The sequence below is a fragment of the Pelmatolapia mariae genome, linkage group LG20 (genome assembly GCF_036321145.2).
Source record: "Pelmatolapia mariae isolate MD_Pm_ZW linkage group LG20, Pm_UMD_F_2, whole genome shotgun sequence".
NCBI lineage: Eukaryota > Metazoa > Chordata > Actinopteri > Cichliformes > Cichlidae > Pelmatolapia > Pelmatolapia mariae.
In genome coordinates this window covers 38,223,066-38,245,547 of record NC_086244.1, presented here as the reverse complement: position 1 = coordinate 38,245,547, position 22,482 = coordinate 38,223,066, and the positions used below count along the sequence as shown (strand labels likewise).

The window sequence follows — 22,482 nt, the reverse complement described above, 5'->3', positions numbered from 1 at the left end:
CTCCTTTAAAACCAGTTTGCTCGTCTCAAGGTCTCCACTTTATCTTGGATTATCCTTCAGCCGACTACCCAACTAATTATCTTTATGTGACTTAGTTTTTTTGGTTTTTGGTTTTATTTTATGTATTTTTTTTACTTGGGAACTCATAATTTGGTGCTCTGTCGCACATCTTAAAGCTCACTTTAAAGAGTATTTAAATTTAAGGTTTTCCTGTATATCTAAAAACATACCTGGGAGAATGTGCAATGCATTTTGACAAGCAAAAACTGGTTAAATTGCTTGCTGAAACATTTTCAGTGTAGTTAAAGGGCAATTTCACCCAACTTAATCCTATAGATAGCTTTATCTTAATTTCATGTCCACAATCCCAGTAAAATATAAAGATGTGCTCACACAGAGGATACAGAGAAAAAATTCTTTGAAAAAGTCAAAACTTTTGTTGAATCTTGCCAGAAGGTAAAAAGTAGAAAAGAAAGGTGGCACAGTGAGTATGCAGGTCCCCACCCTATACACAGAACACCCCTAGCTAATCAAGAAAACAAGTCTTTGCCAAAATGCCTTTCCTGCCCTCTCAGCTCTGGCTATGATGCTGTTTCTCTACAACCATCTGGGTGTGTCAAGCCCGGATCGCTTTACAGGGGTGGCGCTATTACCTGTCTGACAGGCTGAGCCAATCTACACGCCTGCAAGCGCACCTTCCAGGATCCAGGTAATAGGAGGAGGGTTGAGGGGAGGCACAGAGGAGGCTGAGCTTACTGGGACCTCCTCCTCAGCTGGAGACAGATAAAAATCCATCATAGACAGAGACAAGACACTTAGAGGGACTTGACTTTCCTCTTAGTGGGCTCCACTACTCTGCCAAACCTCTCTCTCTTTGCTTTTCTCTTTGAATCCTTACTCTTAAGAAGAAACCAGCCATGTCGTCGACCAGAACGTCCACAAAAGTTGTGCGGACCAGCTATAGTGGAGGTGGACACGCTGGTGGTGGTTTCAGCAGCCGTATAGGAGGAGGAGGAGGAGGAAGACAAAGTTTTTCCTCAAAATCTGTCAATCTAGGGAGGCCACTGACAATGTCATCATCAGCCTCAATGCTCAGATCAGGCATGGGTGGAGGTTATGGTGGTGGTGGTGGTAGCAGTTTCAGTAGTTATTCTGTTACCTCTGGTGGTGGCGGCGGTGGTCTTGGTTTGGGTCTTGGTTTTGGTGGTGGTGGTGGTGGTGGTGGTGGCGGTGGTTTCGGTGGCGGTTTCGGTTCTGGTGGTGGTGGTGGCGGTTTCGGTGGTGGCGGTTTCGGTGGTGGCGGTTTCGGTGGTGGTGGTCCAGGAGGTTTTGGATCAGTGCCTCTGATCACACAAGTCCAAGTCAACCAGAGCTTGCTGGCCCCCTATAACCTTGAGATCGACCCCAACATTCAGACTGTCCGCACCCAGGAGAAAGAGCAAATCAAGACTCTCAACAACCGCTTCGCAAACTTCATTGAGAAGGTGAGTGGCACGTTTCCTATCTGATATTGAAAAAAGTTTTGTCTAGCTTTCATTTTAGTCTCACAACATGTCAGCAGAATGAAAGTCCTGAAGCTGGTTTCTAAATTGACCTCAACATATTAGAAAGAGATGCAAAGGCAGGCTTTTGTTAAAAGGGCCCTTATTAAGCAGCAGCTCAACTAAACCTGGAAATGCTAACTGAATGTTGATGAATGCCGAGAACTGCTGGGTGATTTGCTTAAAATTCACCCCTCAAACTGAGCAACATGATGCTCCTTAAAATTTCATTATGAGCACAGCCTGCAAGCTGTCTCTGTGTAGAGTGAAAGCAAGGAAACAGTAGAGCGGTCATATCCAGTTACTGCTGCCTTATCAGGTGAGAGGAGCGAGGGATCTAGTTATCACCTGTTCCCATGGCAGCAAGAATTCTCCCACATGCAGTTTCATGTTTAATTAAAGACGATGCATTGATGAGGGTCTGTTTCTCTCAGGCAGTAATGACAAAGTCGCTAACCACACCCTGTATGAGAATATGCACAGCTAGCTCTTTCTGCTATGTCTACATGCCACACCTTATCTGTCTTCAAACAGGTAACCTGATCCCATCCTATGAAGACTCCTTATTTAAATTATTTCAAATAAAAAAGTACTGCAATAAAGCATTAATAGCTGGAAAGAATGGCTCAGATGTTTAAAGAACATTTTTGTTAGGATATATATTAAACTAAAGTATAATGCGCATCATACATTTGACATGACAGCTAATATCTTTAGGTGTGACGCATTAATTGGTGAGGTTTGAGGCAGGCAAGTTCAATCAGTGAAAGTATGCATCCTGGAGGCGAGGGAGCGCCAATGTCAAGTAGTTGGAGGAGGGTGCTCGGCTCGGGTGTGGCACTTAAAAAAAAAGACTTTAAAGACACACCCAGAAATGGACTTCTGGGCTCTACTGTTTAATCAAACAACAGTGGATGGTTGATCTTCTAAGTCTCACAAACAAGCTCCACAGTGCAGTGTGTCTAGAACAGTCGTGCACTGTGAGGAATTTTAATATGGCCGTTGGCATTGTTTTGCCTGCCAGAGTTTTTAATGTGGGAAGGTTACACATGATCCATGGACTGATAGATCACCAGAGAAAAACAAACAGGCGTAGGACCTCAAGGCGAGCGTTGCTAATCTGTGACTGCAGATCTAAAATCGTCAAATTATTTTACCGTTTAGGTCCGCTTCCTGGAGCAGCAAAACAAAATGCTGGAGACCAAGTGGAGCCTGCTGCAGGAGCAGACCACCACCCGCTCCAACATCGACGCCATGTTCGAGGCTTACATCGCCAACCTGCGCAGACAGCTGGACGGGCTGGGCAATGAGAAGATCAAGCTGGAGTCTGAGCTGAAAAACATGCAGGGACTGGTAGAGGACTTCAAGAACAAGTGAGTTCCCACGAGTCACGTCAATGAACAAAGCAGCTGACTTTCAATAGATGATGCGTGATCATTTTCAGCTCATTTGTCTTCTGCTGTTTGCGACAGATATGAAGATGAAATCAACAAGCGTGCTGCTGTTGAAAATGAATTTGTGCTCCTTAAGAAGGTGAGAATGGATGTGCCATTAAAAAGTTGTCATAATGATGATAATGATGCATGAATTATCATTTCTGCAAGCGCCATGACCAATGCAGTCTACTTTATCCTCCCTTACAGGATGTAGATGGAGCCTACATGAACAAAATTGAGTTGGAGGCCAAGGTTGATGCTCTTCAGGATGAAATTAACTTCCTCAGAGCTATCTACGAGGCTGTAAGAAAAAAAAAACATTGAATGTCACTGTGGCAAACACAGATGTGTTTATTTTGCACTACTTTTTTAATCTTTCAGTTCCATTTTTAAAAAAGTGTTTGTGTCTTGTTCGCAGGAACTCGCTGAGCTTCAGGGACAGATCAAGGACACTTCTGTCATTGTGGAGATGGACAACAGCCGCAACCTGGACATGGACTCCATTGTAGCTGAAGTCAAGGCTCAGTACGAGGACATCGCCAACAACAGCCGAGCGGAAGCTGAGAAATGGTACCAGAGCAAGGTAGGTAGAGAGAGTCTGCAGAGTGAAATAAAAGTGGATTGGTCTGTGGAATCAGCAATAACACTTGTTTTCAATCTGATTCCTTCAGTTCCAGGAGATGCAGGCCAGTGCAAACCAGGCAGGGGATGACCTTCGTAACACAAAGAGTGAGATTGCTGAGCTCAACCGCATGATTAGCCGCCTTCAGAATGAGATTGAGGCAGTCAAGGGACAGGTAATGCATGCTTCTGCATAGCTGATGAGATTATTTCTTACATATGTGTTAAACATTAATGCTTAACACATAGATAGCAATGTGAATGAGAAATACCACATTTAAAGCTCCTGCTAATTTTTCAACCTCCCAGCGTGCCAACCTGGAGTCCCAGATTGCTGAGGCAGAGGAGCGCGGTGAGCTGGCTGTGAAGGATGCCAAAGCCCGCATCAAGGACCTGGAAGAAGCCCTGCAGAGAGCCAAGCAGGACATGGCCCGCCAAGTCCGCGAGTACCAAGAGCTCATGAACGTCAAGCTGGCTCTGGACATTGAGATTGCCACCTACAGGAAACTGCTGGAAGGAGAGGAATCAAGGTAAGAAATAAATAAATAAATAATCCTCTGAAACACAGGAGAAGCTAAACGAAGTTTCCATGGTGAAAATGACATTACCAGCTCATCAAATTTTTACATTTTGTTCTTCTTTGTAGGATTGCCTCTGGTGGTGGAAGCGCAACCATCCATGTGCAGTCCACAAGCACCAGCTTCGGTATGTATTAACATATTCAGCATTTTTCAGCTTTTTTTGTTGTTTGTTTTGTACCAGAGCTCCAAAGTTTTACCTAAAACTAAATTTAAAGCCTTTCTACTGACAAATGTGTTCTTCTCCTCACCAGGTGGTGGCGGCGGCGGCGGCTTCGGTGGCGGCTTCGGCGGCGGAAGCGGCGGCGGCTTCGGCGGCAGCAGCGGCTTCGGCGGAGGCTTTGGTGGCGGCTTGGGCGGCGGTGGCGGCATGGGCGGCGGTGGCGGCCTGGGCTACGGCGGCGGTATTTCCGTAGGGGGCTTTGGCAGTGGCAGCACCTCTAGCATCTCAAAATCAAGAGTCAGCACCTCCTATTCCAGCCGCCGTTAACAGAACCAGTGGCCATCTTCCAATCCATTTTTTCTTCTTCTCTTATTTTTCTTCTCCTCATCATGACCTCCATAAACCCCGCCCTGTCGTTCCCTGCATGCACAGAGCAACCTCAGAAACACGTACGCTTGACAAGTCAAAGACAGACAATCCATGTAATGGCACTACATGCCCAAAGAGAGTTAGAGATATTAAATTCAAATTCAAGCAGAAAGGTACAGAGATTGTTGTGAGCAGCAAAGACGTGAGTCAGTCCTCTCTTTCTTTGATCAGTCAGCCTGGCTGTCTTTTAGTTGTTGGATGTGCTGTTGTGCAGACAAGAGGATCCTTGTAGTGTCAGGACAGAGAATCCCTACAAAGCAACTACTATTGTATACAAAATGGCACCACAGGAAGTTGGACAGGAAGTTGTCTAATATCTGTGATTTTGTTATGCAGTTTGACATCATCAAAAGCAGCCACATGTAACACTTTCATATTTCTTCTCCTGTTTTAAGAGAAAAATGATTTCTCCACTGCAGTAAATAAATGGTGTTGTGATCATGCTTTACTTCCATTTTCACTCTGAATAATAAAAATGTTTTAAAAAGGATCAGGCTGACTGGAACTGCCAGGTTTATTGGGAATTTGTACCAACAAAACTGAAATAAATCTGTGTTCACATACATTTGCAGATCTTGTTCCTGTGAATTCTTAGTATTGTAACATTTGAATATCCCAAACCTTTTACTCATGACTAGCTGTAGCTGAAACTGCTGAAATAATACTGTTGATATAACATGACACAAATGTAGTCAAGCAAATAATAGTAAAATAATGCAATATTATTTACATTACATTATACAAATGTAACTGGTTTACATTACATTATACAAATGTAACTGGTTTGCTCAGTTATTATAGAGCAACACAGTGTTAATCTTCAGTTTAATTATAAAGTGAAAAGTATTAATAAATAAGCAAACAAGTAGGTATAGTAAGAAGTATTTGTGGATAAAAGACTAGCAAACACACACACACACACACACACACACACACACACACACACACACACACACACACACACACACACACACACACACACACATACACTGGATTCAATATTTCAAATCTGGATCATATTTAAATTCCACATTATGTGACAGAAAAACCAAATAAAACCAAATAGGTTTCCTTTATAGTCTTTATAGTGATCTAAAAATACAAAAACAAAAAATCAATCAGCCCTCAAAAGGCTCTGCAAAATGACAGAGCTGGAATTCTCTTTAATATAGAACATTGATATGCAGTGCAAATATGGAAGCGACTCTATAGGCATAATTATATTGTTTCACTTATCCACCTGAAGGTTTTTACTTTACATACTGTATATCATGAGGGCACTTATTCAAGCCAATGGATGATCGATTGTCTGGCACCATCTGGGACAGATACATGCTAGAAAGATTTGTTAAAAACTCATCAAGTTACATTTTCAGCACATTTTGGGAAGCCCTGTGAATATGATATGCGGCCCACACCTATGACACGGCAGATATGTGTAAGCAGGTCTGCCAAAAGTTTGACTAAGGTGAGATGAATGCAACAAGCCCGTGCAGAACCGTGAAACAGGAGAGCACACAGGACTACGCTGGAGTGGTGATTGGGTGTGGCATGATGGATGTTTGTGTCTGCAGTAGAGGCTTGTAAAATGGGGCTAAAAAACAGGAGCATTAGTAAAGCAGTCTGCAGCACTTCACAATATGACTGATCCCCACAGTATCAGTACTGCACATTTGCTTTGTTCTTTATGTAAACTTTTCCTTGGCAGCAGCCAAGAAGATAAGGAGCCTTATATTAACAAAGCTGCACTTCCTGATTGAAAGCAGTACACAGGGCCCTCCACTACCTTCATGAAATGCTGTGCATTGCAACCTAGCTCTGCTGCAGCACTGCAGCACATATTAGACTGATTGGAGTTTCCTCACTTTCCTATTTTTTTAACTGGGAAATCTTGTGTGCCACAGTTTCACTGCTTTCTTTTCATTATCAAGTTTTCAGCTGTATTGTGAAGCTGTGCCACAGTGCACACACAGATCACATCTATATTTCAGTACTTACACTGTAACTTCAAAAGAGATAAAACTGAAATAGTTTGGACTGTTGTGGGTTTTTCCATCCTTTTTTTAATGTTCATGATTAAGTTTTAAGAAACAGCGTTGTTACTCTGAACCTCAGACTGTGGACTAAAGATGGAGGGAGCCCTCACCTTTTGAAATCTGCACTACCTGCACCTTTATAAGGAGGGAAAAAAATCAAAATAAATCCATTTGTTTTAATTACACCAGTGCACATTTGTCCTGATCTGAAAATATGTGCATATCAAGCATATCACAGTCCGGCTCACAGCAAAGTTTTGTCTCTGGAGCGGCCAAGCACTCAGCTGTAAACCAAAACAGAGCAAACTCATAAACTTCACTTTGTTTCCTGCTACAGCAGAGAGACTGTCCTGAAAGCATTATTGGGACAGGGTGGATGAGCATAGATATTGTTGTGCTACGTGGATGCGCATCATAGTGATGAATCAACCATAAGAGTATCAGGTATATAAACTGTAGGCTTTGATACCAGAGGTGGGGATTAAGTCAGTCAGCTCAAACAAAGAGAAGCACATTGGATTTTTGCCCTTAAGGCCACCAGTTACCTTAGCCTCAATGAGTAAACTAAATAAAACAGTCATGAATATATCCTAGAAGTGTTTCTACAGAATGTCAAACACATGCCTGATCATCTCCATCAGAATTCCCTATGAAGGTGAGATCTGCTGCTTCTTGTTCCAACTTGTTGAATTGCTGTTATCCACCACGGCTGCAGTCTGTGACATCCTGCAGATGGAAAGCCGTCCTATGACGATTCCCTGAAGAAATGTTACTTCCAAGGTTAGTTTGCTCAATCCTCATTGATCAATGAGGATGAGGTACATTAAGTAAGGTGGACTGCAGGTTGGGATGACCAAGAAATAAAGCTGCATTTAAATGTTTGGTTTTTTAATGGCCAGCACAGTGAGTTGAGTTAACTGCTACTTTCAGCTCTTTGAATACAAGATAATTTTGTAGATCAGTCAGACATGAGGATGAAGTATTGGCTCACAATTAGAATACAAATGAGCTTGCAGTGTCCCTCAGTTTTACACAGTGACACCTGATTTAAAAAAACTACAGTAAGATGTTAGCAGACACAATGTCCATCATTTATATACGTTCTATAGGAAAACCTGCCCGAGGATGTAAGGCTCCTCCTCAGCTCTTTTCTAGGAGGGTGACGAGGATGCCCCCTCGGTGGTCCTCCATGGGCTCTCGTTCTCTGGGGGGCCTCTAGATGTCTGGGGTCTGGATGTCCTCCATGCCTGCATCATGTCCTGGGAAGCAGGGCTTTGGCTCCCCACACCTACTATTAGATAGTTACATGGAGAAACCTTCTGAATACAAGTGCGCTCACGCACACGGGTGTTCACAGACACACACTATCTTCCTTGGCTGCTGCCTCTAAGCATATTGACCATTGACGGTCTTGTGTGCTGCTCAGTAGGCATCTAGGTTGTTGCTTTGGTTTCCTTACTGTGTTGTTCTCTTTTTGCTTATTTTCTTTAATTCTCCAGCTCATTTTTAGTGTGTTTTCGCTCTGTCCCTCTTCCCCTGTTTTTCTTTCCTTCTCCGTTTCCTGAACTTCTCTTGACAACGTCTTTCCCTTTCCTATCTACTAATTGTCTGTTCCAATTGTAATAACTTAAAAGTAAAAAAAAAAAAAAAAAAAAAAATCAAATAAATACTAAAGATCAATCAAGTGGACTAGTATGGTAAAGCCATAATGATCCACTTGGGAAAATAAAATCTGTTGGGTATTTTTATTCAATTCTTCAATTCTGATTATACAGTGCTGGATGGGACAGACAAAAAAGGGGAAAAAGTATTATTATTATTATTATTATTATTACTATTATTATGTGTGAGATATGACACTTCAGGTATAAGCCACAACTGAGTAACTTTGTTCTTCATACCTGTAATGCTATACTGCCCTCTACTGAAACTAAACTGAAACCACAATAGAAAACAGACAGTTTCTTTTATTTTTTTATTGAAATGTTTTTTTTTTCTTGAAATCAGATGACAGAAGTAATAAAAAAAACAAACATAAACACAACAGTGTAAATGATTAGGATCATTATGAAATGAAGAGAGTAACATTGCACAATATACCCATATTTGTTGTGAATACATGACACAAAAACATACAGAAAGACAAATACGCCCATGTAAAGTGACTGTAACTAGCTTTTAACCATAAACCCCTGTACTTATGAACCTGATCTTGACTTTGTCACACACGTCTGTTCCCACTGACAATTCAGTGATAAGTGAAATAAAGTGTTATTAAATGTGAAAGGATTCTTGGACTGAAATCTTCTAAACTCTTTGTTAATTAGCATTTCCTTTCCAAACATTCTGACACAGGATGTTTTTACAGATGAAAACCTTGAATTAAAGCTATACTCAATAAAAAAAAAAACCCCAAAACATTTCATCTTTACTGAAATGAGCAGACACCGCTTCAGCGTAACAAACAAATGTTGCAATGTTGTTATGTTAAGTATAAACTGTTTTTCATGTACTTGCATTTTATTTTGTTTGCCTTTCATTCTAAATGTGGTTTAAGTTATTACAAACACCACAGATCATTGAACAGATAATATCCAGAAGCACCAGTTCCAACATAACATTTGTGCATTTCCTAAAGCTTACTTACATTTGAATCACAAATGCATTTTACCTGCAACCACACTTGCAAACACATTTGTTTTCATTGCATATTGAAGGTACCAAAGTAATCCACAATGAAAGAATATTACTCTTATCGTTACTTCTTACAGACTCTAGTTTTCCTATTGTCCTGTAGAGGCCGCCATGCAAAATAAAGCTGCCTGTATTGAAATGCATTTTGACTGCAATACACATCAGATGCACCAAAAACACTTTTAAGATGTTATATGACAAATTTTCACTTTGTGTGCATATATTATACCTAAACAGTTGAAGGGGTCTACATGGCTGTCATACTTGGGTGGTCAGGGTCAAAGGTCATGATCTCCATGTGGATCAGACCTGATTGGAAAGAAAGAAAGAAAGAAAGAAAGAAAGAAAGAAAGAAAAGTAGTGTTAAAAAAATATGACTGAAATTTGGATAGTATTAGAATTCTGTTCATTTCACACACACACACACACACACACACACACACACACACACACACACACACACACACACACACACACACACACACACACACACACACACAGTACTCATAAATTATGTCTTCACATGTTGGCAAAGTTTCCATTATCTCCATTCTCCAACATAACACCCGCACTTACTCTTCCACTCGCCAACGGCGAGCTCCAGGCTCTCGAAGGAGTCGTCATAGGGCTCAGAGTCTGGTTCGCAGTCTGGGTCATGATATTCAGCCACGTAAGGGTGGGACAGTCCCTGCTTAGCTGTCAGCCTGGCCTCAGGATCCAGCAGCAACATCCCCTCCAGCAGGTCTATAACTGGATGTATCGAGACACAAAACACTTTAAAGGTGATTTTTTTTAATTCAAAGATTCACTGCAGTAAAATCTACTCATCACACATGTAAAATGTGCGTCACTGGATTCAGCAGCCACGCTCTCCATATACACATACTTGAAATATCTGGTTTGAGCTTTAATCCAAGTGGAGTGTGAGGGTACATCTTTGTAAAGAAAACTATTCAAGATTTCAGATTTGAATAAAATAAAGCAGCGCACCATTGTCATCCAAGCCTGGAAATGCTTCCTTGAAGTTTTTCTTCTTTTGTGGAGGGAGACTTCGCACATATGATTGTGCCTGAAACACACATTTGTTTCCATGTTAGAGCTTTATAAAACAGAAAAGATCAGCAGCAACAGCCAAACTAAAATCTCTGCAACACATGGAGAGTGTAAAAAGTAAGGCACGCAGACAAACCCCTTCCAGAAACAACTGTCGCAGCTCCACAGACTTTTAAAAACACCAGAATGCAAAACTCACATCTTTACTCTGCATCTTCTGCACCAGGGAGGAGTCTGGAGTCCCTGTTAGACGGAGGATCTTCTTCAGCTGATCGATACCTGAACAAGCTCGTTAAGAAAGGCTGAGAATATTCAACATGCACGAGGTAGATCTGTAGACAGAGTAAGCTTGCCAGCATTAGCTGAAAGCACTCTCAAATAAATATGGCTCCAAAACACTAACATGGTGCTAGTGAAGCTTTAAAATACGAAGTCCAAAACGAATGGTCAATAGCACGATGGCCACATCCATCCTTTATATACAGTAGATCATTTATCTACGGTAAAAACCCAGTTAGCTTAAAGACTTCCTATTGGGTCCAGTTCTCTGGGAGCTGTTCATTAAAATGTTTAAGGTAAGTATTAAAGCTTGCTTTTATCATCACATACTCAAGAGTTCAGTGCTGTCCTACCTCGAAAGGGACTTTAAAAAAAATATATCTTTGTTGTTCCCGTAGTCTTTTCTTCCCTTACCATTATTATTATTACTACCTTATTAAAAGTTTTAGCTTTAGACTTGAGTGATGTAAGTTGGATTTAATCGATAAAAAACTGACTAAATATTAGTGCAAACATCACCAACTCTTGAGTCAAGATTGGGGCATTGACATAATATAGACGTAGATTTTAGCAATAACCTACTCTCAGCTTTCTGGTCATCGAGACACCAGGAATAACAAACCTTTACAGTGCTTCACCTGACGTTTTTTTTTTTAAATTTCCTTAACATTCAAATAAAAAGAAATCATGCTGGGTTGTGTCTCCCATAACTGAGCATACAGAGTTTCATTAAAATGTGTGTGGATACTGTCCTGTCCTCGGAAAAGCACCTGGCCAGTGATCATTTCAGCCAGTATACACGCAGCTGACCAGACATCCACTGCAGAGGAGAAGAGTTCAAAAAAGGACCCGAGTATTAGCACATTGTAGCATGTTGCAACAGTCTGTTTATATCTTAAACAAATAAATATTTGCTTTGAAGGTAAACAACATTATTACCTGTCTGACTGTAGTGCATCCAGTTAAATATGACCTCTGGTGCTCGGTACCACCGTGTTACAACGTAACCAGTCATTTCACTCTCTGTATGTCTTGCCAGGCCAAAATCCAGAATCTGAGATCAAAGATATTTTGCATCTTCATCTACAGTTAAAATGAAATGCTTTGCCTATTTTAAGCATGAATGAGAGGATGGTAAAATCATTTAAAGATCAAAATTCTAATTGCTAGATCTTTCTTTATTTTAACTCCTGACTTTGACTGTATACTGCTTTTTTTCTTTCATCTTACCTTTAATTCACAGTTCTCATTCACAGCGAGATTACCAGGCTTCAGATCCTACAAGACATTAAGTCATTAAGTCAGTGTATTATGACCTTAGAAAAAATAATACAAAAAAACCCAAACAGTTCAACATGTTGGGAAATAACGCTCTGAATGGCTTCTTTACTTAGAGATAAAGGAATGTTTGCATCTTTTTGGGGTATTAACAGTTACTGTGGGGCTTTCTCATTTCTCTAAGATATAACTCCTTGTTTCCTCCATTGGCCTGTTGTGACCTGGAAATCAGTCAAGTCGGTGTGTAGTCATTAAAGATGTTCAAAGAGAAGGCAAATGTTAAAGGAGGAGCTATAATAAAGGATGCACAGGGATGGCACCGCTTCTCCTTTCCAGGGTCGCAGGGGGGCTGGAGCCTATCCCAACTGTCATAGGGCGAGAGGCGGGGTACACCCTGGACAGGTCGCCAGTCTGTCGCAGGGCTAACACACAGAGACATAGACAACCATTCGCACTCACATTGACTCACAGATTCACACATATGGGCAATTTAGATTGACCAATTAACCTATCCCCACTAACTGCATGTCTTTGGATGGTGGGAGGAAGCCGAAGTACCTGGGGAGAACCCACGCAAACACAGGGAGAACATGCAAACTCCACACAGAAAGACCCCGGCCTGATGGTGGAATTGAACTCAGGACCTTCTTGCTGTGCAGCAACAGTGCTAACCACCGTGCTGATCCAACTTGATACCATTTAGAAATTTTGACTGGTTATCTTTTTTTAATGTGAAGTTTGTGCTCTAATGCCATTATCTATATCTAAACTCTGGACTGTAGCTTTAAGGCTAACTGTGCCTGTGTGACAAAGTATAAATACGCCAAAATCACTTCACTGGACCATTTTCAGAAACATAAAGTCTCATTTTACCCAATGTACCCAATGTAAATGCAAAATTGAGGACTGGAGTCAACTGAAGTAGATCAGTGTGAAAAGGGTTACTAAGCTCTTTTTGAAACTGCTTTCATACATGCACTCCAGCCCTAAACTTTTCTACACTTTACCAGACCCGATAGCACAGTAATTGTCCAGTCCTGCAGTGTGATAGAAGGGATAACTGTGAAAAATATCTGGATCTACCAGTGGAGAATACTTTGAAACATCCAATGAGATGCAGGCCACTGTCATCTCAGTAAAGAGTTCTGAAAGATCTGAAAATAGGTTAGGAATTGTGATGAAGTCTACTCCCATGCTACTTTTTTTAAATATGTTTTGATTCAGACACTGCTGTCAATAAAAAATGAGTTGTAATGTGTTAAAAACAAGTAGAAAGGCTGAGTTGTTAGACCACATACTACATGGGTGCTAACGCTATGAGCAATGAGTCCTAGGTTTCATTATGCTGGCTGCAGGTCTCTGTCCTCTTTGCTAAAAAAAAAAAAGAAAGAAACAAAACAAAACAAAACAATGACACTGACTCAGGTAAGGTAGTTTCTGCTGAATATTTCCAATCTGTATGCTAAGCTAACTAAACTGTTAGCTAGCTCGAACGTCGTACTGGTCCAGCATGAAGGTAAAAAAGCAGATTTCCCAAAATGCCAAACTATTCTTCTAACAGCACTTTAGAGGCAAACATGATTCTGAGTGAGAATGCGGTAAGTCTGGTTACATTCAGTAATGTTCATATACCCACCCGATGAATGATCCCTGCAGAGTGAATGTACTGTGAAGAAAGAGAAGAAACAGTTTACACCCACAGTATAACACAGCATGTGTCATGTTTAATATAGCAGGCAGTTGCACAGGTTTACTACTACAAAGCCTCCACCCGCACCCGCAAACCCAGTTGCTGTGATGTCACAGAACCACTGATAACAAAAAGAAAACATCTTGCGATCAAAGATTCTGGCAGTTAAATTCAGAGACACAAAGCTGGCATTGTTTCCCACTTTGAAACCAGAATTCCATACAGTATCCTGGTTACACATTGACGAGCATTACATGAGAAGCATGCGTAAAGCTAACTCAGTCTAGCATCCATTAACTGAACAGGCTGGGTGTGCTCTGAGTGTTTAAAATAAACACAGTTTGCATTTAAATGATATAGACTGCATTTAAAACAACTTAGTAAGTCCAGAGAACTGATTCCCCAATCTTAATTTGCAAGATTTATTTCAGTTTGTGTCGCAAAAAATAAAGATTTAACAAAGGTTTAACAAATATGCCAGACACCATATTTATATACAGTCCTCTATTTTCAGTGGTGATTGGAAAATATTCTGACAAGTAGTTCATGGCCAGGTGAGGCCGATTAAGCAGATAAAAGGTCTGGATTTGGGGTCTGGACTCCCAATATAAGGAAAAAAGAAGTAAAGGAAAACATCATTAGGCTGAACACAGCAAACCTGTCAGAGAGACATCAAAAACCAACAATCTGGTTCATTCTTAAAACGTAGGAAACCACTCAACTCAGTGACAGCAAAAGGCCCGAGAGGACGATGACAACCACGGTCTGAAGACATAGAGACTGGTCATGTTTCTCAGTAAATATCTGAGAATACAGAGTTGAGCGAATTTCATCATGTTAGGAAGCTGTCTTTCTGTTTCCACTCTGCATGTTTCACCTTGTGCTGCTGCTGCAGTCTTTTATTACCTTAAAGCATTCAGTTCAGACTTGTTACTTGCTGACTGCGGCACAGTGGTGCAGCGGTTAGCACTATCGCCTCCCGACAAGAAGATTCATGCTTTAAACTGGAGCTTACACGTCCTCTCTGTGCTTGTGTGAATTTCCTGCAGGGACTCTGGGTTAATCTGACAGACCTCAGACATGCATGCTGGTCTAATTAGCAATTCTAAATTGGCCGTGGATCTGAGGCAGATAGAGTGTTTGAAGTGTTTAGCCTAAAGCACTTTGACTGGTCAGAAGTACTAGACAAGCAATATATAAATCGGTCTATTCTATGCCATACACTCCTAAGACCCAGCAATTCATTCTTGTCCTCTGTGAGCAACATGAGTCTGAAACCTCTCCATCAACCAGAAATTTTGCAACGTATCAGAGTCCAACTGTAGTGTCAAGAGGACATCCTGGCTTTCCTTTTGATGCCACATTTTGGGGGGGTTGGTGTAACAGAGCACATCAACTTTCGTTTAAAAATCATGAGCATTGCAGCTTCCACATTTCATGGCTGCAAGGGAGGTTAGCTGATGGTTTCTTCAGCCTTAGGTTCTTATCTTCAGTAGTATTTCAGCTTGTACAGCAATTTTAACTCTTTCAAAACAAAACTTTTATACAACGTCTCTTATAGTGGACAGCAGAACTTGCTAACTCATGTTTGTGAGTGAGACAGATGTATAGCCGTCTGGGGATGATGTTGAGGAGGGCCAGAGCAAGAAGGGGAAAGCTCAAAGGACAAACCAGCTTTCAGGGAGACTGAGCAGGGATAAAGTGACTGCACCCAGTGCCCATTGTGGATGAGAAGCAATTTGTGAGCAGGGACAAGAAAACAGAACAACACTAGCAACAACCACAATGACCGCAGGCAGTCTGATTACATCAGGCAGTAGTTATGCAAAAGGCCCGAGCCTTTTGCATAACCCTGGTTAATTAAATAATAATAATAATAATAATAATAATTCAAGATTTGGCAGTCGATCAAAGTGACCAATCGTCTTAACGTCCTTGATAGGGGTAAAAAGAATAATGTCCGCAGGGGAGTCAAACTTATTACTGTCAGGTGAGGTCATGAGGAGTAGGAGGGTGAAAGCTGTACCTCTCCTTTCTTTATCAATTCAATGTTAAACCTACTATAATTGAGTTTTTAACATGAAAACACAACAACACTGCTTGCAACTAGCAAACCTGGTGATTTCATTAAAACACTAATTAGACAATCTGGCTTTTAAAACGTCACAGCATCCAAACCACAGGGAGGCGCTCATCTCTGAAAGCTCATATGTTCATATCTATGGCATGACTTGGATCCAGATATACTGGGTCCTAGTTATAGACAGTACAATAAGTTGAGACAGATTCTTCAAGATTAGGCCGTCTATCAAAGTAACAAATGAGACTGATGCCTCTGATGAAGGAGAAAAAATCAGATGTGGAAATAGCCATTTTCAACCTGCCGTCATGATTTTACTAAGAATTGATGTCAGCATGGAAAGAAGTGCACCTCAAAAAGGAGCACCTCTCAGCTCACCTTTCCACAAGGGTTACAAAACACTGGCACTGTCACTGCTTTCATCCTTCGCTGCTTGACTGAGAGCGAGATTACGCTCCAGCAAACACTTTCAGCTCAATGTATCACACTTAAACAGCCTCCCGACTGAGAAAATGTTATAGTCTTCATTAAGCCACTGATAATAATCAAGGAAGCACTCACCTTCAAGCCTCTTAGAAGCTGGTAGAACAGGTATGTGACGATGCGATTGCTTAATCTCTTGGTCTTCATAATGTGGCCCAGATCCTGGGCTACGAAGGGCATTACCATATAACTAGAGGGAAAAGAACAAGAGTTGTTAAAAGCAGCAGTTTACAAATCATTTAAACCAGCGGTCCCCAACCCCCGGGCCTCGGACCGGTACCGGTCCGTGAGTCGTTTGGTACCGGGCCGCGAGAGTTGAGGCTCAGGTGTGAAATGTATGGTTTTCAGGGTTTTTATCGGTTTTCAGCGTTATTTTGTTATCGTTTTTATCGTTGACTCGGTTTTCCTGGGTCTTTTCACGTGTGTTATGAATAAATCTTCTTTTTTTTTGGTACCAGTACTAGTTTTATTTTGTTGTATTTATCCGCGACACCTTAAAGGCCGGTCCGTGAAAATATTGTTGGGCATAAACCGGTCCGTGGCGCAAAAAAGGTTGGGGACAATGTAAACCAGCATGTGCGGGGTGCGGCACATTTACCACTGTGTCGCACCCCCTCTTCCTGAAACAAATGTGTTTAGAAATGTGGAAACTGAAATGAACAGCAGTGACTTTGCAAAGTGAAATGTTTTTAAATTTTCCTGGCACTGTTTGCTGTGATGGGTTTTAGTCTCGTAATTTTCTTTAGTTTCAGTTCATGCTTGGATGTTACTGTTATCGCATGACCTCAGGCTCTGCGCCTTTTGCCTACCTTTGTCTTGTCTCTGAGTGAGTGTCTTTGTCCTCCTGTGTATGCTGTATAGTCATAGCCTTCGTGTCTCAGTGTTTGCTGTGTTTTGGTTATTCCCTGTCTGTGGCGGGGCGCGGTCCGCAGTGTTGCTGTAGGGGAGATGGATGCACCTCGCCGGCATAAAAAGCTGTGCTGTCTGTCAGAATGATGTTGTTGTGGTGTATGTGTCAGCTGTGAGCTGTGGAGCTGTAGCCGAGTGCGTGAACAGCAACCAGAAGAAAAAAAATGTGTGAAATGCTCAAAAGCATGAACGTGTGGTCATCGGGTCTGTCGTGGTATTGAGATTTGGAACAGTACTGCAGCTGTAACTCATCTCAAATGACGGCTAAAGAGGAATAAGAGTCATGATCACTAGTTTCATATCACTGTGTGTAATGTTGTATGTTTTTATTTATTTGTTGTTTTGCATGTCATTGTATTATTTTGTGCATTTTTTGTCTGGGCTACATTGTTGTACACTGTCTGATAGTTTGCTCAATTCTTTATTTATTTATTTTTAGATTAAAGGTAGCCTTCTGGCTAAGTCTGGCATATTTACATTGCATATTATTGAACATGTATCAAAGGTTTTAAGCAGAGGTTTGCTCTCTGTTCATTGTCCTGCATTCATTGTCTTCACCTGTCGTTGACTGCTTTCAGCTGCGTCTTCTCTTTTGCATCAACTTTGGCCATTGGCTGCTTTTTCACGTATTTTCAGTCCAGTCCTTATAAGTGACTGGACTGAAAATGAGCACAAAGGCAGAGGAATGCTTTTTTTGTTCGTTAAGTCACTTAACACTGACCTATGAGTCATTCAGGCATTAAAAAAGTCACCTATCTCAAACCAGGATGAATTAGTGGTGTGTCTACAGACAACTGAGCAAAGAACTCGTTTTAAATTGTTATAGGAACTAGCAGCCTGTCACAAAGTGCATTATATGCTCTAATGTTTTAGTTGAGCTAAGTTGGCTTACACAGTTTAACAGGCATAAAATAGTATTTCTGCACTAACAGGGTGATTCCCAAAGAGCCCTTAGCTGAAATCCTGACATAACGTGCAGTAAGTCCTTAAAGTTTTGAGGAAACTGAACAAGTGGAGGACAAAGGACAAAGTGTCTGAAAGCGATGTCGTAGGAAAAAAAACACCAGCAAAGACCTGACACAGTACCTAAGAGATGGTGCTGTTTAAATTGATGGACTAGAGCACTGTGAGGGATCATTTTGACAGAGAGCAGAACGAAAGGCAGCCAATGTACAAAGAAAAGCTTTGAATGTCCTTCAAGAAGCCTGGAGAACTGTTCCTGAAGACGACTAAAAGAAAGCGTATCTAAGAGAGGTCAGGCTGTAAATGCTGAGTTATTTTCATGTCTGTTGCTTAATAGGCCCATGCTCTGATTTCCTGTACACAGCTGTGCCTGCTTTAAATCTGCTTCTGTCTGAGAGCCTGAAGATCCTGGCCATTTAATATTATTTTTCCAGTCCCATCCTTACATACTGAGAAGTACCCACACTCTCTGAATGATATTATGTACTGTAGATGATGAAACACACAAATTGATAGCAAAATACACCGAAGGACATTTTCTTAAACTGTTGAAGTTGCGTCTTACACAGTTTGTCACCATGGTGAAGCCCTTTCCAATCTTTACTCCTGACAGACTTGCACTCTTTGGGATTTTTTTAACACAGTTGTGTTACTGACCTGTTGCCATGACAGTGTCAGATGTTTCACCCAGTATGTTTTTAACGTTATAGATACATACTTTGCTGAAATGTGTTGCTAGTGTCAAAATCAGGTAATTCTTTCTTTTAACATTCATCAGGTCCCAATCAGCCCAAATAGCAAAGAGAAATTAAAGATGCATGCCATGAAAGAGTTCAGGTCTTAGGAGGTTAATAATCAAAATTACTTACTTTTAGCATCTGATATATTGTGTTTGCATTATTTTGGGTTTAAAACACAGGGTTTGTAAGTCACTGCATTCTGTTTTTGTTCAAATCAACGGAGCTGAATAGCGCATTTGTGGAGACACAGTCGGACAACTGCTAAAAAGACAGCCAAAACAAACAAGAATCAGCTTGCTTTCACACTAGTTTTTTTGAACTTTTCTCACATCCATCCACACACACGTACATGCACGCGCACACATGCATGCGGGGTCTCAACAAGTTGCAACAACTAGCGGGAGAATGCTACTCCTGACTTTCAACTTACAAGGTTTGGAATTTCTCCAGTGTGGGGTCAGGTGTGAAGACATTAAGAAGGCAGATCACCTTTAAGGAAAAACACAGTGAGGAAATTAGTAAAACACCAATAGCTCAAGAACAGACTTACAGTGTATGAAACACTTCAGGAGCTCTATATTTGTCAGGGGGTCACATACAGTTCAGTGTTAGTAGTAGGAAAGGTAGTAAAATCTACTAGTTCTGGGTTTTTGTGACTTTGTGACTCCTGTTTTCAAAGCTGTAAATAAAAGTAACATCTTTGTTACAATGAGTCATTGAACATCAAAGGGATCCAACTTTGAACATCTTTGCATCTAAAAATAAAGTGTGATGGTTAGAAATTGTTTTAAAAAAAAGCCCCTCTATTGATTTAAAAACAACAACAACAACAACAACAAGTGATTCACATTTTTAAACATGTTTCCACATGTCAATGGAAGCAAAGCTGAAACTCATTTAAATGTTTTTCAAGGAAAATACTGAGCCATGGGGGTTCCACCAATACACAACAGTCTCAGCTCATCAAGGCCCACTGATGAGATTATGGGGCTTTTGTTGAAGGGTCAACAAAGTGTGCTAATCCTCAAAATTGACATTTTTTCCAGACAAGAGAAGAAAGAGCAAAGGTTATAAGTAACTCATCTGTATCTTTCCCAACAGAGTCACTTTGACAGCACTAATTTGATATACTAGAGTTCTTCTAATGTCATTAAAATTACAAATTTACAGCTTAGAAAAATGACAAATTCAGATGTTTCTGTCATGCTGGAGTCTGACCTTCCTGTCTGAGTAAGGATTAAGCATAAGCACCTACTGTATGACAGGGATTATAATGCTTCATGTTAATAAATCATCTTATTTTCATTGACTTTTCTTACATTTTCATGCTGTATTTGGCGGAGCAGCCTGAGCTCTCTGTAGGCCCGCGTGGCGTGGATGAGGGACTGAAAAGGCCGGTAGAGCTTCTTGATGGCCACCTTCTCCTTGGTCTTCTGGTCGATGGCAGAGCTAAATGGGACCAACCACAGACTCAGTGACTGAAAACACAGTGGCCATTGTAATCTAGCACTGCTATTAATCTGTACTAATTTCGGTGCTGAATATTCTAATCTAATCTAAAAAAATCAGTGAGCTGATAAAGTCATTGAACTAATAGAGTCATACATTGACACAACAACTAATACAATACATATATTTCATATGGCTGACCAATCCATTCATTAACTAAACACTGATAAGTATTGCTGCTGTTTGGAAATGAGCTCTGAATGAGCCATGAAAATTTCCCAAACATAGAGATGAATGTTTGGTCCATATGTAGCCCACATTTGCAGTTTCCTATGCAGGACATCTGGTTATGACTGACTGTGGTACAATTTCAATTCAATTCAATTCAATTTTATTTATATAGCGCCAAATCACAACAAAAGTCGCCTCAAGGCGCTTCAAATCCATTGCAGGTCTGCCTTATATATGCCAGCGGTCGGGTGTGTTGGGATATTTGGGCCACATGTGGTCCAAATAACACTTACCAGCGCTGTACTGCACCGTAAATGCCTAAAAAATAACCCAGAATAGGTCCAACCCTAACATAACTATCTTGTTACATAATGTTACCTTATGTCATGTTACCTTATGTTACATTACATTATTTTATGTTACATTAAGTTATCTTACATCAGGTCATGTTACATAATGCAACATTACAAAGTTACGATGCATTGCATTAACTTACATTATGTTATGTTGCCTTTGATTATGTGACCTATTTATCTGTAAAGCCAGAAATGCAGCGTTCGAAAAGTATTCACGTATTCTGCAACACTAACCAAAATCTTTATGATAATATCAGTAATACAATTCTGTCTGTCAGTAGCTTATCATTAGCTAGAGCCATGTCTGGGATATACTGGATTCCGGCAGGCTGGGTTCTTCTGTGTTAGTGGAGAGATTCTTGTCATATCAGAGAACCTGCATTGACTTGCTGAGTGGCCTCAGGGGGACAATTGTGTTTCTGTTAACAGATGAGAAAGCCAGCTAGACCCATTCAGGGAGCGAAACGAATTTCCAAGAAATTCAGAAACCTTAGTGAAAAACATTTCAAGAAGATCATTTAAATATATTCAGACTAAGCAGAGAGAAATGAAGCCACACTAAGCCGTTTTTAAAACGCAACATTACCTAATGGAAAATCATTATATTACCACACACTTTAACATGTTTACCAGTTTTCCAAATCATTTATGATTGTTGGAGTTGGGTCTTTTTGTTATTTTTGTTGTTGTTGTTGTTTTTACATTTTGTGTTTAAAAACGCCATAATAAATACTTCCCTTGAGGGGATGAATTCGTTGTTGGTACTAAACCACGTCAAATAATAGTTTAATATGTTTAGCCTTTTATGGCAGCTTTAAACTTAATCGTAGGCCACCAAAAAACACAACAAAAACAACTTTATAGTTTTCTGTACACAGTAGGGAAAGGAGCGATACAAATTATGTCTGCACTGTCGCCATCGCCCGGGTAAACTCACCACACTGTCCCGTAAGCTCCGGAGCCGATGGCCTGCAGGTTCGCGTATCTATGCGGGACGTCCCACGTCGTTTTCTGGATCTCCATTCTGTGGAAACCCGGTCTCACCGGGGAATCCGTCACTGGAGACTCCATGGCGCTGTTTTGTTTTGTTTTCCAGTCGGGTTTTGACCAAGAAAGTTCTTTACAGCCTCGGTCTTGCAACCTGACAGGTGAGCTCTAGGGTAGGATCCGCATAGAGACACGCCCACGCGTCCTAGTAGCCTGCCCCCGGTCACGTGAGCAGCTGACTCGAGGGTTATCTGCTCGTGCCTGACCTGAGCTGTAAAACCATATATACCTTTTCAGCAGAGCCAAATCTGGACTTTTATATATATATGCCACTGTGACACAGAGCACAGCACCCCTCAGGACGAGACAGAGATAGCGAGCATTAACCAGAAGTTCTTTGTGTAGCAGGCTGAAGCAAAAGGGGATTAACGGCATCTTTCATGGGTGTGTCGGCTTCTTTTTACCGCCCACCTGGAGGACAGGCCC

At 41.0% G+C, this 22,482-nt stretch overlaps 2 protein-coding genes across 2 annotated transcripts; one reads left to right on the top strand and one right to left on the bottom strand.

The window, feature by feature from the left end:
- The first annotated feature begins 868 nt into the window (after positions 1 to 868).
- Positions 869 to 5,279, top strand: krt5 (keratin 5). The gene is made up of 9 exons (XM_063463161.1): positions 869 to 1,484; positions 2,706 to 2,914; positions 3,014 to 3,074; positions 3,185 to 3,280; positions 3,396 to 3,560; positions 3,649 to 3,774; positions 3,908 to 4,128; positions 4,245 to 4,303; positions 4,431 to 5,279. Exons 1-9 carry the CDS (start codon positions 918 to 920, stop codon positions 4,664 to 4,666), a joined length of 1,740 nt encoding a protein of 579 aa, XP_063319231.1. The 5' UTR covers positions 869 to 917; the 3' UTR covers positions 4,667 to 5,279.
- A 4,451-nt stretch (positions 5,280 to 9,730) lies between these two features.
- zgc:171775 (STKc_p38 domain-containing protein) lies at positions 9,731 to 22,080 on the bottom strand. Its single transcript, XM_063463162.1, has 12 exons — positions 21,947 to 22,080; positions 20,293 to 20,422; positions 19,404 to 19,462; positions 16,440 to 16,551; positions 13,745 to 13,774; positions 12,061 to 12,108; positions 11,770 to 11,884; positions 11,579 to 11,650; positions 10,751 to 10,830; positions 10,489 to 10,567; positions 10,075 to 10,248; positions 9,731 to 9,807 (listed from the first exon to the last, which is right to left on the bottom strand). The coding sequence occupies exons 1-12, from the start codon at positions 22,078 to 22,080 to the stop codon at positions 9,746 to 9,748; spliced, it is 1,095 nt and encodes a 364-aa protein (XP_063319232.1). The 3' UTR covers positions 9,731 to 9,745.
- Between the last annotated feature and the right edge of the window lie 402 nt (positions 22,081 to 22,482).

What these genes read in the sequence shown, in the direction of transcription:
- krt5 (XM_063463161.1), top strand. Translation starts at nt 918, where the DNA reads ATGTCGTCGACCAGAACGTCCACAAAAGTTGTGCGGACCAGCTATAGT. An exon ending in GTAGAGGACTTCAAGAACAA is followed by an intron (nt 2,915 to 3,013) that starts GTGAGTTCCCAC and finishes TGTTTGCGACAG; the next exon opens with ATATGAAGATGAAATCAACA. An exon ending in GTCCACAAGCACCAGCTTCG is followed by an intron (nt 4,304 to 4,430) that starts GTATGTATTAAC and finishes TCTCCTCACCAG; the next exon opens with GTGGTGGCGGCGGCGGCGGC.
- zgc:171775 (XM_063463162.1), bottom strand. Translation starts at nt 22,080, where the DNA reads ATGGAGTCTCCAGTGACGGATTCCCCGGTGAGACCGGGTTTCCACAGA. An exon ending in AGAAGATGCAGAGTAAAGAT is followed by an intron (nt 10,568 to 10,750) that starts GTGAGTTTTGCA and finishes TGTGTGTTTCAG; the next exon opens with GCACAATCATATGTGCGAAG. An exon ending in TCCAGGCTTGGATGACAATG is followed by an intron (nt 10,249 to 10,488) that starts GTGCGCTGCTTT and finishes CGATACATCCAG; the next exon opens with TTATAGACCTGCTGGAGGGG.